Genomic DNA, 16809 nt, shown 5'->3' with positions numbered 1-16809 from the left:
GAAGTAAATGTGGTGGGGAACTGGAGTCTGTTGCCACGACCTAGAGCTGATTGTTGAATTTTCATGAATTTTACAAGCCTGTTGATGTCATGTTGGTAGTTTGATATTGGCCATGATGGGAGTATTCACTACACAAAATAGACAAACACGAAAACTTGGGGCTTTTATTCCCCAGGAATCCAGTTATTAAACATTTTCCAGCACACCATGGATTAAAGGGGAGGTTAAAAAAAAAATCCTGATGATGAAGTGGAAAGTTTGGAGAGACATCAACATATATAGGATCAAAATGAAGAAAAAAGAAGCATATTAGTACATGAAATTCCAGACAATATATATCCTAGAGGCTAGTCGATTATAGAGAATGGAGCTTTTTTCCTTTATGGAGGTGGTTGTCATGACATTTTAACCTAGAAGTATTTAATTTACTGGGGTAAGAACGCTTAACAGGAGATCTATTCTCTTAAAGAGGACACTATTATATAGCCATTTGGAGTTTATATGTTCTTTACTCTTTGGTCCATTAATGACATAGGCTGTTAGTAAAACAAAACAAAAAATATTGGAAGAATATAGACTGTTGAGTTTGGAGTTATAATAGTCCATTGCTGGGCAATAGAGTATTCCTACAGCCCCTGAATTGCTTCCACTTTTCTCATTTATTATCTAAGAAGGGCAAAATATCCAATATTATAGCCAATTCATAATGGAAAAAGTAAAGCTGTATCAGACATAATTTGTGACAGATCCAAACTTGACTGATGAATAACACTTGTTTATAATTTTTGAAAGTGAAAAGAACTTGTTCTGATAAAAATTACACTGGTGGAATAAAGCCTGACAACAGCTTAAATTGTGCACAGCCATATTTGTTACTGATAATTTACAGAAGCATCAACTAATCTTGAAATATATATATTCAAAATTTAACCCAGGAAAATTAGAAATTCATAGAAAAGAAAACAACCACCTTACAGAGCAGGAACTTTAGGCAGTAGAGTTTCATGAAGACAAAATTCTGTTTGGTCAGTCATAGTTCTGATATAAAGTTTACAAAAAACAGAATTCATCCCTAAAAACTATTTTCTATAAAATTAAAATGAAATGGGTATCCATATGGAAAAATAAAGATTCCCGAATCCCTACCTTACACTATACACAAAAATTAATTTGAGATGGGTCATAGATCTGTACATAAGAGCTAAAAACCTAAAGCTTTTGGAATAAAAAAATATTTAATAGCTTTAAGTTCCTATATTAGAAAGTAGAAAGCTACAAAATTAAAATAGATCTGAAGAAAGTTTTAACTATTTAACTGCACTGTACAAGAAATTGACCAAGGAATTAAGATGGCTTAGTGGAGTTTGCTCCAGGAAGTATTTTCTCCATGAAAATGATCAATATTGGTATAATTCAAATGAAAATATTTGTGTTTATTAAGCATTAAGTTAAAACCTCCTTGAGGCCACAAAGACCAGATTAAAATTACAGGGTGAAACATGTGTACAACAGTCTACAAGTCTGTCTCATGATCAGAGAAGCTGAGTCAATTCCATTTTATTTAAGTCAGAGGCTTAAATTTTAAAAAACAGGGAGAGGTAAACATGCCCTGCAAAGCCTCCTTGCACCCCTGTGATGGTGGTAAAAGAGGTGGAAGTGTCCCTTTTTGTTTGTCCCCTTCACCCCCAAACTCCCACACTGAAGCATCTTTCCTGAGATGGTCCCAACACCTCCCCCTCTTCTGCTCATCTAAGAAGTCCCCACCAAAGGGAACCCTGAAGTTCTGTTCTGCTTGTTGGGGCTTTTTCTTTATCCTTGTGTGCTTTCCTTTATGCTAAGAACTTTGAATTAAACAGTTGATAAGATGATGATAAACACTTTGAAGTTCTCCCTGCTTCTAAAAGCTCAGGGTCATCTTTCTGAAGCTCTTCTGGTCAAAAGATATTTGTTGGAAAGGAATAGATATCTATTCAAACTGCTCAAGAAAAGGGGACGTTTATTGCCAGGATGCAAGATGTACTGAGCCTTGGTGCTGCCAAGTCTGGTGGGAACTATAAGGAGCTATAAGGCCTGAGGCCAAGACTGAAGGCTCTGAGCTGGGCAGGTGCATTCTCCCCTCCCCACCCGCTGTGGTTCAGTGTCCTCTCATACCTGCTCACTCAGGATATCTGCTCCCCATAAACTGAGCTGGCTTATGGCTCCAAATCCATCTTTCATGCATAAACACTTCCCCCGTGACTCTCACTCCAAGTCTTGAGCAGAAGATTCTTTTTTATCTGAGAACAGCCAGTGAATTACTAGCCTGGGTCATTGTACCCTCACTGGTCCGGTGTGCTAAGGCCAGCAGAATGAGGCTGCTGCTCTCCAAGGGGTGTGGGTGGGTCAGGCAGGGGACGCAAGTGAGGAGAGCAGATCTGTGGGCACTGGTGAGCAAAAGAGCTTATATCCCATCTGAAGAGAACACCCAGACTCGGGCAGCTGTGGTCATGCTGGAATCACAGCTGAGTGTGACCAGAGAAAACTAAGACACCTATGCTTTATGCAGTACATCCTGATTTTTCTGTTTCCAGTAGTAGTAGACATTTTCAAGCCTGTCACATGTCCCTTGGGCACTTAGCATTTCCATGCATACGGGCCTGATTTCCAATTGCCAACTTCGCCTAAGGGCTGTCTTTGGCCAATAGTGCCCACTCTACCCACACCAGGGAATGTCAGAAGTGCTGGTGAACTAAGGTCCCCTGGGCAGTGCTCATCCAGTGGCTGAGGGGAGTTGGACAAATACCCCAGCTCCCTGGTCTCTCAGTTGAGATTTGTCTGATGCATGGTCTACACTGGCTCCCAGAGTTTGCCAGAAGGGTTGAAGTCCAGTCGTCCATGGTGGCTCCTTGCTGGGTAATGCACCTAGTGTTGGCTGCCCTTCCTTCCTCTTCTCACATCCCTTCTTCCTGGCCAGTGTTTTCTGGAGGTATCTCTCATAAACTACATGGACATGAATGCTCAACTCAAGGTCTCTAGAGACGGTTAATTCAAAATTTTTTAGAGTGTATAACTTAATCTATTGTATCTGCAGTGTAGAGTCAATCCAAGATCTGTCAGATTATAAACGTCCAATTAAAATTAACCATTTACATAGACCCTTTTACCATCATGACCAGAGAACCTTGGAAAAGAAAGCTCTAAATTCAAGTGCTTACAGGCTGGCATGTAAACTCTAAGGAAGACCTGGGGTATGTGACTTCCTGTCTTTGACATCCTTTGGGTTGAAAGCCCTGGATTTTGAGGCCTCCTCACATGCATGACCTCACTGCACATGTGAGCAGAGTGTGTGACCACTGACCATATTGAGCCTCACAAGTGAGGAGATCGAAAAGGCACACACTTTTGAAGTGCCAGCAGTGAATGATCCCCTCCCTCCTCTGCCCGGTTCCAGGGGGTGCAGAGCACCAGCCCTGAGGCCTGAGCCAGGCTCAGGAGAAGTTGTCACCTCAAGGAGGAATGGGGCTGTGGGAGAGGGAGAAGCAGGAAGCTAATGCTTGAGTGGCCCGAGAGGTGAAATGTTGGTCTGGGTGGGAGGTGAGAAAGCCAGTTTCCCGTCTCAGGAAAGGAGGACTTTCTAACCAGCAGAGCTGCCAGCCTGTGACCTAGGGTGACACACATACCCTTCCGGGAGAGTGCACAACTCAGCTATGTGGGTAACGGCTGAGCTTCTGCAGGGTGGGTGAGGCAAGAGTCTCTGATGGCACCAGTTTCCAAGGACAGAAGAGATGGGTCTGCTTTGGGAATAGCCCCATGTACAGGCCAGTCCTATGAGTGGCAGAAATGTGTCTGCAGTATAGACTCAATCCAGGAGCTACCAGATTAAAAACCCCCAATTAAAGTTAACCCCTGAGCACCTTGTTAAAACAAAGAAAAAAAAGTATTTTATTATCCTTGGTTACTCTTGGGGAAATCAAGGCATTGAGCATTGTTCCTATTTCTATTTAAAAACATAGTTATCAAGAAGTGAGCTGGGAATTTAGTTCTTTCCTTCTGATTTCTTACTTCCCACAAATTAGTTTCTCTTTTCAATGAAAAATTTTTATGACCTTAAAACTGTTTTTTAAAAAAAAGTACAAATATCAACTGTGGGAAAATCAATTCTGGGCAGTGATACAAGATGTTTAACAAAAAAATTAAAAATCACATAATTTAAATTGTCAAGCCAGAGCCTGGAACAGAGTTTTCCTTTCCAGCTTGTAAAATCCTTGGTAATACAAAGATAAATACAGAAATATTCTGAGACCGTCCCTGGATCCAGACACGGAGCCGCCTACTGGCTTTTACCTCTGAGAAAAGACGAAAAGCATTCCAAAGAGTGGAGACCTATCGTCGTCGTCATCAGAGCCATTCAGAGAACCAGGAGAAAAGGTGATGTGAATTTCTCAGGATTGGCCTTGACGGGAGAGACCCCCAGGGGTGAGTCACCTTCTCCAACTCCAGCCACTTTGACTGGAAAGGAATTTCAATAACAAGATCTTGTTTACTAAGAGCTCCAGTTCACTTTGCCTCTCCTAATTTGATGGCTAGAAAGAAAAGTAAAAAGGTAGTGATTATTAGAAGGTTTTCTGGCCAACTGTCACAGTTTGGCAATGAGAACTCATAACCTGAATAAGCAAAGTTTCTTTTAAATTGGACTTGTGAGGAGCAGGTAGTAATATGTTACTGTTGCTTCTCGGTGGGTTTGCACTTGTGATCTGAGAGAACTAAAATAGGAAGGGTGTAGTTTGACTAAATAAATTGAGGGTCCAGGAGAGGGGAAGGAGAAGGATATATCCCAGACCCTCTATCTTGCCAAGACGTGGCCAGGTACAGCAAAAGCCGGACACATGCCGGTGACTCAACCCAGCCCCACTGATCAGTGAGCTGGGAACTGGGCGCTTGGTGTTCCTGCCCCTGGCGGCCAGCCTGCAGCCAAGTCCAGGAGGTGGTGCCCCAGCCTGCCCTCACTCATTCTCAGTGGCATGGGCTGGACAGCCAGCCTGGAGCCATCTGCTCAGCAGTCAGCACAGCCTGGAGCCCGCAGGATGACTTGGGAAGTACTTTGCGCTGGAATTTCAGGACAGACTTTCACCTGGGTAGTCGTTCTTGGGACAGCATGGAGAGCCACCGCTAGACCTCCTGTAAGGTAGCAGTGCCTGCTGTTTCCAGGAGAGAGAGGACTGTTTGCTTCCTGCCTCTGTCCTCTTGCCTGGCTAGAGTGACCAGCATTGTTTACATTCCTTTCAGTGGTATTACTGAAAAGGCTTGGCAGCTCCAAAATGTTTACAATGTCCTGTTAGGGATTATTTTTCCTTTCTTTCTTTCTTTTTTCTAGCTTTTAGCTAGCACCTGGAAAGATACACTGGATACCCTGGACTCACTTCTCAAAAATCCACTTTCCCCCTCAAGGAAACCAGCAAGCTTCCACAGCGTGAGTCGGTCGCAGGGATTTTACAGCCTCTCCTACTATTGTACCCCTTTGGTTTCTTAGTCCAGCAGTACTGGGATGGTCTGAGGATGAAACTGCTGGTGTACCTCCTCGTGGGGAGATTGAAAGAACCATGAAAGAAAAGTTTTCCTTTTAAATTGTATTATGTTTCTGTCCATATTGAGTTAAGGTGTTAGAGGTTATAGGTTTGGGAAGGAAATTATTGCTACAATAGGAAGGACCTTAAATCAAAACTTCTTTGGGGCTCCTCAGAACTTTATTTTTTAAAATCAGAATCGTCTGTGATGGACTGTCCACTTGGATTTCATCCTGTGGGAGGGCCCTGCTATAGCACGTGGCAGCCTGTTCTTATGAGCTGCTCTCCTCTCCATCCTGGAGCAGCCTTTGCAAGAAGGAAAGATGTACCTTACATCGTCTCAAAGAAATGTGATGGGTCTGCCTGCCCCGCATGGAATCCAAGCTGGGTGTTTCACTGAGGACCACTTGAGGTTGATGTGTGCATATGAATTTTTCAGGTAGCTAATGAAATTAGTAAACTTCTTGAGTCCAAACTGCTCCATTGCTATAGGCAAAATTCCCTGCCTGTCGTGGCTCATCAGAATGGGTTTGTATATGGAAAACTTCTGAACGGAACAAAGAGACTTAGGTCTGGGAGAGGAATGAAGCCTTGGCTCTCACTGAGCAGTTCCTTAACTGCTGTGCGATGTTAAATCCCTCGCTGAGAAAACGTCTGAAAGGAAAGAATTACAGGCATTAGGCTTGGTTTCAAGAAGCGTGTTTTCTTATTTGTGTGATTCTGGGTTGAAACAGTTAATTATTTTCTCCCTGAGCTTATAGTGTGGCTCCTAGTCCCCTCTTAGTTCTGAACACAGCACTGTTTTCTTTCTGGAGTCTCTCCAGTCTGTGGACTCGCTAACAAATGATGAACTTCAAAGGCTCTGGAGCGGGGCTCCATGCAGCTGCTGAGCCTGAGAACCTGAACCTCTGCAGTCAGCAGAATAGCAGTGGAAAGCTCACCAGCTCACCAGTCTTCTCAGGAGGTTTTTGGAACACTGACCTGCATCCCAGCAAGATTGCAAGAGGAAAGTAACTCAGGGAAGACCCCTCCAAACCTTTAAAGTGATGAGCCATGGAAAAATAGGTGAAGGTTCTGTAAGCAGGGTGGTTGTGTGCTGCGGTACCGTTTTCCTAGATGGGATTCTATGATCGTCGCAGCCCGTTATGAATGTCAACAGAGAGGCAAGTGACGGGCCCAAATGAGCCTCACTCCAAAGAGCATTGCTCACTAATGTGTATGCAGTTTTCTGCAAAGTAATGCTCTTTCACTTGTTGACATATCCCTTTGGTGCTGCTGGCTCTCTGTCTCCCGGCCAGCAATGAAACAGCCTCAGCAAACTAGCAGCTCTTGGGGCTTCGGTGCCTCCCCAACCCCACAGCTGAACCGCTTTTAATAATCCTTAATGTGATGTAACATGTTTTCACTTACTATTTCCTTTACTTGCTCTCCCACTGTGTTAGTTGTAGTTAGGACCAGCTACATCTTGTGCCTCTTACGGTGAACAGAAGGGATTGTGAGTGGGAGAGTGGTTTTCTGATTGCTCCTGGGCCAACATCCATGGGAAAGGAAAGTTTGGGGGTAGCCCCCTCAGGCCTCCTCAATACATGCTGGCTGGGGCGAGGCCAGTGACCTTGCCGTGTGAGTTTTACTTGAAGGATTTGTAGCTAACTAAGAAGGAAGATCATTGGGGTTTGGTGCTGGAGTGAGTGAAATTCCAAGTTCAAACAGCCACAGTAATGATTTGGAATCATATCATGCTTTAAATTTTTCTCTGCATTCTAAAGGGCATCCCCACCCTCCTGGGCTTTCACAGAGCTGTTCACGTGCTGTTTCTTACCCAAACTGATCTCTGTAAACATGGACACAGAAATTCCATCTTTGATTTCTAAGGAGAAAATAGAACGATTTATTCCCAGTGCCCTTGTGTTGACCTTGCCAGCAGGGAGAGGGCTAGCAGAGCTAACGATGACCTCATCCCATTCCAGCAGGATTTCCTGATGTATGCAGGGCCTCATTCTGCTGCCGTCCCTCTGTGATTAGCCACATTAAGTCCCTAAGCTTCAGAGCAGACAGCGTGACATATAATATTGGTCCCTTTCAGCCTTGAGCGTGAGGTCAAGCAAACACACAAAGCAATCATCATGCTTTCGGTAGTCCCAGGGACTGTCTGCGTCAGCCGGGGGAGCAGGAGGTGGGGCAGTGAGGTGGGGCACAGCCTAGGAACTGAGCGTCTCAGGCAGGAAATCAGCCTGAAAGGAGATGGAAGCGCTTTGGTGGGAAATAAATGGCACTGTGTTGTTGACGGAAAAAGATCTTGGCAGGACTGTTGTTGTGAGTGTTCTGTGGCTCAGAAAGGAATTTCCTACAGGCTGGACTAACCATTAAAAATGTCTCTACCTTCAGGAGTCCCAGGCGTGCAGTAGGCCTCGCTGGAGGGAATGTCAGCGTGGACCATGGGCGCCCGCGGTGCGGACAAACAAGGAAGTTTCTTTAAGGTAAAAGGAAAGCCTGAAGGCGATTGCTAATGGGCAGTCTGCTCCCTTTGCCGGGCTGCATGGGAGATGCCGAGGGAAGCCTGCTCTCTGAGCCAGCTCTGGCTGAGAGAGCTTGCCTGAGCCCAGCTGCCAGTGTTACCAGGGGTCACTGTAGGCTGGGGTTTTTGTGAGCTAGTGCTTCCAGACAGGCTCAGGACCCAGGCGTAGAGATGCCACCCAGGGTAAGACAATTGAGGCACTCTTTATTTGTCAAGCTCTCAGTCATTCCATTTCAGCTGGATGATTTTTGGATGTAAGCTAGAATTTGCGTTCCGGTGAATCCCATGCTGGAGGCCCACATATTTTATACTTTACTTGATTGTATGACTTAACTGCTCACTTAAAAAAAAGAAGAATAAAAAAAAAGATTCCTGGGCCTCACCTGAGACTGACTGAAGGTCATTTGTTGGAGTATTTATCAAACACCCCAGAAGCTTCTTAGGATCAGGCAAGAGAAAAAAAAAAGACAGCATGATTAAAACTGTATAACTTTTCTAAATGCATATTGATGTTAGTGGGATAATATTACCTTGCTAGCTAATGTGATAAGATTCTAAATGGGTTTTTTATATACTCTATATGTATGCATTTCAAATTAAGACTTGGTGGTCATTTCTAATTTGTGCTTAGAAATTAATTTCCTTCTTATGACTTTTGCTTTGCATCCTTTTGCTTACCCTCAAAATGATGCATACCCACTGTAAAAAATTTGGAAAACACAAAATCTGTGAGAGTAGAAAAATGGAGGTAAAATGTGCATTTGAAATCATAGACAGGTGTTCAAACACCAGATCTTTTCTCAAAGGAGGAATAATATAGAGGCCTCTTTATTACAGAGGAAAACTGACAATGTTTACTAATTATCCCATCTTGATGGGTTATCAGCATGTATTAACCATTTATAGGCTTCCAGTTTCCAAGAGACCAATTCTGATTTGTTGTATCATTTATGGACTTCAAAAAAACAGCCATCAAGAGCCTGTTGATAAAGCAAAGCTGAGTTAATCAAACTGCAGGAAGGGAGAACATCGCTAGGACATAGTCCAATTGGTGTCTAAGCCAGGGGAGGTTGAGAGGTATATTTATAGGGTTTAGCAGTCTAGGCCCATGTCCTGCAAGCCGTGTTTTTCAAGGCAGAGAATTGACGGGTTTCAGGAAAGTTTGTGACCTAACAGTTCAGGATTGGCGGTTACAGCAAGACCAAGTTCTTGAAGGAAGTCTTGGTGAGTAAAGGGTTGTTTGATAAGCAAGCTGTTTTCCCCGGTGAGCATAAGACAGATTGTTTTGTGGGGATTTCCTGCAGCAAACAGAGAACTTACTTATTGGTTTACTTAGCTTCCTGGGCAAGAATATCTTGGAAGTAATGGCTCTGTTGTTACAGATGGTCTTGATTCTCAGTGATAATAGTTAAGTGAGTGAACATGGTCTCAGTTCTCAGTAAGTTACTCAGTTTGAAGCAAACCTGTATGACATCCACCCACAAGTGGCAGTTGAGGGCTCTTCAAGTCTCCTGCAAACCAGACGAGAAGGCGTCAGGCTCCTGACTCACATCTGGTTCTGGGACTCTGTCTTACCCCTAGAGGTTTATTTCACCCTGGTAGAAGGGATGAACCCAACCCTTCCTTAACCCAAGGCTCCACCTGTATCAGCCTGAACATTGGCTAGTCCATAATCACTATCTTAAACTCAGGAAGTGCCATGGAGTGGAATCTTACACAGAGATTAGATTTTAAAGTCAAGGCAAAAGGGGAAAATTGTGTATAGTCAAAATTGCCTTTGAAAATTACTGAGGCTAAGGACCATGTTGGACCCAGTACTACCTATTAAGTCTATAGTAGCCAGTTTGACCTGCAGCTCTAGGAAAATTTTTTTAAAATTTCAGTCAGTTGAACAAATAAAGTAGGAAACTTGTATTTCTGGGCTACATCCTATGAAGGAATCAATCCGGAAAGAGGTGCGGGACCTGCCCCAACCCCCTGAAGACAAGGGCTCCCTTACCTCTCCTGAGTCATGTGCCCTTAAGAAAAATACTGGCAAAGAGGCTGCACTATTTAACTCGGTATTATCTGTGTGCATGTGTATCTTCTTTCTGTCTCTGTATTTTTTTTGCAGAGCTTAAATTGTTTAATTTATTTAAGTTAACATGCTCCAAGTAAATGATATGGTTACCTTATGCTTTTTTTCTCTCTTTGTCCTTCCCTTTAGACATTGTTATTCTTTACTATGGCTATTCCATAATTAGTTACTAGGGAATAATACTGTTATTAGTTATTATAATAGTATTTATTATCAAATAAATAAATGTTATTATTAGTCATTATTAATTATTCCATAATTTAGGCATGTAATTATCTCTAACAAGGAAGTCAGCTGCCCTTTGGGCACTTAATATTGACTCTTTGGGAGTTCATTTTAAAAATGCGATCGTAGAATTCCTTTGCTGAGATGGTTTGCCATTCAACACATTCTGGGACCTACTGGCTCTTCTTTTACTCATCATGTCTTAGTATTTTGACTCACATGTACAGAGCACCTATGATCAGCCAGGCCCCAGGGAGAGAAAAACCAGAAGCCACCCCTGACTCCACAGAATTTCCAGTCTGGTGGCAAAGCAAGGTGTGAATCAAATGACCACAGCACTAAACACATAATAATAAGCCGTAAGGGAAAACAATGCTTTGTGTGGGAAGTAAAAGGGACTCTGGGAAAATGTAACTTAACAGGGCATTCCAGAACAATCTTTCCTGAGGAAGTAGCCTTTGATTTGAGAGCTGAGGTGGACTCTATGATCCAGGGAGGCAGGGTAGGGCTGACTTTGGGAGTGACACTCCTATGCTTCTACAGTCCCGCTCTCCACGTACACCAGCCACACCTTAGGACCAGACAGGACAACTTCATGAACTACAAGAATTCTTGGTTACATTCTTGGCCCACAGCTGCATTCCACATGCTTATTATCCCCTTCTTGGTTATTAGGGGTCATGTGATTTTGTGTAAAGTGTAGATTATTGAAAGACAATCACCAGATCTCTTTTTCACCATGATCTTCCCCTATCCAGTTTGTGTTTTTAAACCAGAGTTGCTAACCACTAGTAGCAAGCCTTGATTTGTGGTTCCCCATCTGTCTTGGCTTATGGAAATGACTCAGATAAGTTACAGGACATGAGGTTCCTGGATAATATGCAGATGGTCTGAGTATTCACAGTAACTGAGAATGCCCATGCTCATGGTTCATGTGGAATCACATCCTGGAAGTCTGGCCACAGAAGTCCTGTGCTGGACAAACACATTTTCCATAGTCCTTCTCAGCACTATTGTTACTTTTCTTTAACCATCTGTGAGAAACAGCATCTTCCTGCTCTACAAGATCTCTGAAGACATATGGGGGAGTGGGTCACGCCCAGGCAAGGTAGCCGAAGTTGCCGCATGTAGGTAATGGGAGTGGACACCTACTGACACCACATTTCAAGGTGTGTTCTGTAAGAGCTCATGTAAGGAAAACATCATCTAGGTGACAAGGTCTTGGTGGTCCTGCAGAGAAGCCCAGAGTCATCTTTGACTCACTCTTGTCCTGAATTCCATGGCTTCCCCCAAAGTGCCCCAACCCCAGTCAGGTGCCCAGAGCTGGCCAATCCCTCTCAATACTTCAAAATCCATACCCTTCTTCCCTTTCCTACACCCACCGGCCTACCTAGGTTCTCAGTTGTTTATTTGTGGGACTGCGGATGGTGCTCACAGTCCATCTGCGCCACACCGTACATGCTTGTTTGGTTTTTCTGAAGTCATTCCATCTGTCTGCATTGCTGGCTTGCAGACTCAGGCTCTGTGCTGGGCCTGGGACTAGGTCTGCCTTCTTTACCGTGATATTCGAGGTCTTCAGGCTGGGCCTCGCACCAGTCCTGCCAGTGCCATCATGGGTCTGTTCCTGTGGCCCAAACCTGCCGGTGCCCAGACTCCAGGCCCTGCCCATCCCTCTGCTTCTACCTCCCCTGCTCCCCATCAGGCTCCCAACTACCCTTCCCAGCTGGTGAGATACACTTTATCCCTTGACAGTGGAGCTCCCATGGCTGCGCTGGTATCTACCTTGACTTTCGTCTGAAGATAAAATTGCAGTGGAAGGCCTAGCTGTGGCCCCAGTATAGTGCCAGGAAGCAAACTTCGATTAAGAACCTGAACCTGAGCTCTGCCATGAAAGGTTGTTCTGTCCTCTTGTTGCCATGCTCCTGCCCCGAGGGGGATCCCCTTATCGCAGAAAACAATACCAGAGAGGACCAGTGTGAAGTGCCCGCTCAGCAACTCTCATTTCTTCCAGGAATGCCTGGGCAAGCTTGCCCTTGACAGAGTACAGGTTGGTAGAGTTCCCCATTACTGAATGGCTGCATCCTAGTCTCCCTTTGCCTCTGGAACCGGGAACAGTTGGTCTTCAATGATCAAGAAGAAAATGTGTTTGGGCAACAGGGACCCTGTTACCCTGTGCCTCCCAGTCATTCATTGTGGAGGGAGATGCCTGAGCCTGGGCTCACAAACCAACCAGGGTGTCTGAGGGCCCAGCCAGCAGCAGATGCTGGGTCTGAGAACTCCCCTTTTGGTCATTTGGCATGGTTTGGACAACAGGTGCCCCGTGTTTGTCTTTCAGAATCAGAAAGCCAGTGGCTATAGTTCAGAGAAGCCCTCAGAGAGTTCTCTAGCACCATAAAGAACAGAGGTGCAGTTAGCTTTGAAGAAACCTAATTGCTAAAATCAGACTATAAAATAGGTAAACTGGGTTGATGATTCACTCACTCCAGCTATCAGCCTCCCTTCAGTATTTGAAAAGCTATACCATTTTTGAAAATTCTGTCTGCAGGCAAATTTTCAATCATCCAGAACTGGCGTAACTATAGCTCCTGGGCCTCAGGGATTCCTGGCACTTGAGTTTTCCAACTCTTCTTTGTGTGGAGAGTCACTTCTCTGCATGCACCGCCCAGGACAATTCACTGTTATGTGACAGTGGACAGAGATGGCAGGGGCTTGAAAAATAATGGATGGACCAAAATCACATTCTAGTCAATTATTTCATTGAATAAATCCTTGTATGGATCTGTGATGCTCAAAGGCTATAGATGTGAGCATTGCACCCTTGATTTCCCAGCTTGTCCCCTGGGCTGAATAGATGTCATGTCGCACACCAAGCAACTAGGGAGGCACCATGCAGCAGGAAACACTGCACCCTGCAGTGGAGACAAAGCAGCCATTGGAGACTTAGTGAGAGCAATTAACACAGCGGTCATTATTCATAATGGCATTGAAAAGCGTGTCTGACATCAGTATTTGGTGTGACCTTTGTTTTCCATAAATAAATTATTGTAGACGCTTATACTTGGAGAGGCTTTAGAGCAGTGCTGTCCCACAGAAAGCCACAGATGTCATTTTAATATTCTAGCAGCCACATTAAGAAAACAAACAAGTGAAATTTATCTTAATGTTTTATTTAACTTAGTATGTCTAAAATGTTATCATGTCAACATGTAGTCAATATAATTTTTTTTGTACCACACCTTGAAGTCTAGTATGCATTTTACACTGAACACTTCTCAATTCAGACTAGCCACATTTCAAGTGCTCACTAGCCACATGTGGCTGGTGGCTGCTGTATTAGACAATGAAGGCTTACCTTTTAGCTAGTCTGAACCTCTTCTTTTTGTAGATGGGGAAACTGAGGTCCAGGTAGGTTGAAGTGCCAGGGCTAGTTAGTCTATAATGGGGATGGGATCAGACCTGGCCTGATTTTCTCTTGAGGCACCCCATACCATATGTCCCTCCTGGGGATTCCTCCCTGATCCCTTTTCCCCTTTCCCAGTGAGATTTCCCTGGAAACTCCATCTGGAGAGGTCACAGGGGACAGTGGCCTCTCTCTGGGGGAGCAGTTGGCTTTTTTTGGTTACACATGCATGTCTCTCACCATCTGCTCCAAATGCCTACAGGGCACAGATCAGCCCCCCAGGGCTTTGGCTTTCTAGGAAAGCCATGAACTTATTGAACAGCAATTCCTGTACACGTTTCCAAAAAGCAGTAGATTTCATGGTTTTATAGGGTAGTTTTCCAGCACATTTTGGCCATCAATTTCTGATATTTGCCCATCAGCTCTCAACACATTCTCACTTGCTTTGAGGAACTTTGTTTTTGAAAAATCAGGAGAGAACTCATTCCTCCTGGCTCCCCCTCAACTACATATTTTTCCAGGCTGACTTGTAACTCTGAATTTTCATTATTAGGAGGATGCCAAGGAGAGAGATATGGATTTGAAAGACTATTGTGTCAGTGTAACATTTTCAAAAAATAAAAACATGACTCACACACAAAGTAGAATGAACATCTGTCCTAAGGACATGAAACTTTGTCTAACCCATGCATGAAACTGTAAGGCTAGTTCAAAGAGCACCCTGATAAATGATGTATTTGTAGTTGATTTAAAAAGTTATTCTGTAATGTTTGCTGAGTTAAAATAAAAACTGGCTAAAGTCCTACAAGGCAGTAAAACTGTAGGCTAATTTTTTCTTTTTTTTGTCTGAACAGAAATCTCTAGGCTGACCTGTAACTTCACAGTGCCTGAGCCCTTCATTAATAACACAGCAAAGTCAGATACAGATGTATTCCACTAGATAATTAAATAATCTCTAGGTGGCCTTGTTAAACAATGTGTGAGCATGACAGCATGTATTCAAAAATGAAGTGCTTGTCCAACTGGAACTTGTAACAATTTCTAATAAACACCTCTTGGGTGAAAGGGGACATACAAACTGGAATTACAGAACTGCTAAAAAATAAGAATCATCAAAACACTACCTGTCAGAATTAGTGACATATATAAAGCAGCAATCAGAGAAAAATTCATGGCACTAAGCAATTCATCAGGGAAGGCATGTCCTGCACACTTTTTGCCTTATTTCCAAGTTTTAAATACCTTTTTTTAAACATTTAACCCTGAAATAGTTTATCCCCCACTTCTTCTCCACCCTCTACTTTCTTTGCCCCCAGATTTCTCTAGCCAGAGATTGTGCCTTAAAAGAGTGAATTTCTTCAATAAGGTTGCTGAAGCATGGGGAGGCTTGTTCTAAGTCGATTGAAATACCATTACAGGAGAGTCTCCCTGTCCACTGAAGCACCATGGATGTTTTAATAGTGTTAATTTCTGGGCTCTTTTTCATTATGTAAAATCCTCACAGTGACAGTTTGGGTATTGCTGATACATAAAGGCAGATGCCAAAGGCTGACAAAATCCTGGTGTGTGTGGTGGTCACCAGCAGGTTTGCTGGACTGAGGCAAAGTGATAGAGGCTACTTTCCCAGGATAGTATTCTTTCAAATTTCTTTACATGGTAATTGCCCCAAACCTTAGTGACTTAAAACAGCAAACATTTACACCTCACAGTCTGTGGGTCAGAAATCTGGGTATAGTTTAACTGAGTGCCTCCAGCTCAAGGCCCCTTTGCAATTGTGTCAAGTGGTCAGCCAGGCTGCAGTATCATCAGGAGGCTTGATCAGTGGGGAATCTATGTCAAAACTCATTTGAAAGGCCCAGTCCCTCGCCACAGAGGCCTCACCACAGGGCTGGCCTCAGGATGGAGCAGCTGGCTTCCCCCAGGAAGCATGACACAGGAAAGAACAAGAGAGATGACAGGCAGTCTATTTATGAGTGAATCTTGAAAATGATGCACATCATTTCTGCCATGTTCTGTTCATTAGAAGCCAGTTGAGTGGTCCAGTTCTCATCCAAGGCGATACTGCTGAAGGGTACGAAATCAGGATGCAGGAGTCACAGAGACCAAAACATAGGAAAACAGTTCAGTCACAATTTAAAAACCTGCAGGGCGAGACAGAATGATGAGTGAAATAAATGAGTAGGTCTGGTGATGGGCAGGTGGTTTGGGTGGAGGTGATGGGCAGGTGGTTTCAGCAGGACCATAACCAGTTGGAAGGAACCTGCTAGGAGGTGAGGCTGCTAAATCAGTTCCAGCCAGTTGCTGTCACACAAAAATGAATATGGGTGCTCTTCTATTTTTTAGGAGATGCCAGAAATCCAGAGTCTTATGTGAGAGAACCCCAGTTTTAAAAGTATGGTGAGGATAAAAGAGATGCTTCAGAGGGCTGGCTCTGGTCATCAGTTTGAACCCCTAATTAGTTGGCTGGGCAAGGGGATCAGCCATGTGGAAAGCTCAGCCTCCTAACTCTGCTGATCCTCTGGGAGGCTTTGGGGGTATGCAAGGGAGGCAGATGTGCCAGCCTCTGGTTCTCATAGGAGCCTCATCACATTCAGCAGTGACAGAGCCTGTGAGCTCCAGCAGAGCCCTGGGAGGCAGAGGGTCATCCATGACGGACCGAGGGGAAGGTAGGGAAATGGCAGCAAGTTTCTCCTGGCCTTGGGTCAGCCCATGGTCACCCGAGTATGTAGAGTCCTTACGTTTTAGAGACCCCTCCTCTCATTTTTATGAGTAGCTTCTCACCTTTAGCTAATGGGGTACTGAGCACCCACTGTCCCAGATGGAAAGGTGTCAAGGGAAGAACTAGTGTGGGATACAGCCTTCTTTCTCCTTTGTCTTACTGTCTAAAAAGGAGAATAGCCTGCCCCAAAATATCTCTCTCACCTTCCTATATTCCAACTGGAGATTCATTTGGAATTAGTAAGTAGCATTTACTGGCAGAATGTCAAATGATACCACTGGTCATTCACAACTTAGAATACACTAGGGCTTTCTGAACCATTACCTGAGA

General features: G+C 44.0%; 1 protein-coding gene across 9 annotated transcripts in view; it reads left to right on the top strand.

Moving 5' to 3' along the window:
* RIN2 (Ras and Rab interactor 2) overlaps window positions 1-16809 on the top strand; it is a 243892-nt gene that overhangs the window by 130606 nt on the left and 96477 nt on the right. For 8 of the 9 annotated variants that reach the window (XM_057502685.1, XM_057502687.1, XM_036892260.2 and 5 more), the window contains one exon: window positions 7929-8020. In XM_057502685.1, coding sequence (XP_057358668.1) covers window positions 7964-8020 — 57 coding nt within the window. In that variant the 5' untranslated portion in view covers window positions 7929-7963. Of the gene's footprint in view, window positions 1-7763; window positions 7857-7928; window positions 8021-16809 lie in introns of those variants that run through there. The other variant, XM_036892259.2, reaches the window with a different exon arrangement.

This window comes from Manis pentadactyla, chromosome 5 (genome assembly GCF_030020395.1).
Source record: "Manis pentadactyla isolate mManPen7 chromosome 5, mManPen7.hap1, whole genome shotgun sequence".
Lineage (NCBI taxonomy): Eukaryota > Metazoa > Chordata > Mammalia > Pholidota > Manidae > Manis > Manis pentadactyla.
Note: the sequence above shows the minus strand (reverse complement) of the source record. Positions and strands in the feature narration are given on the sequence as shown.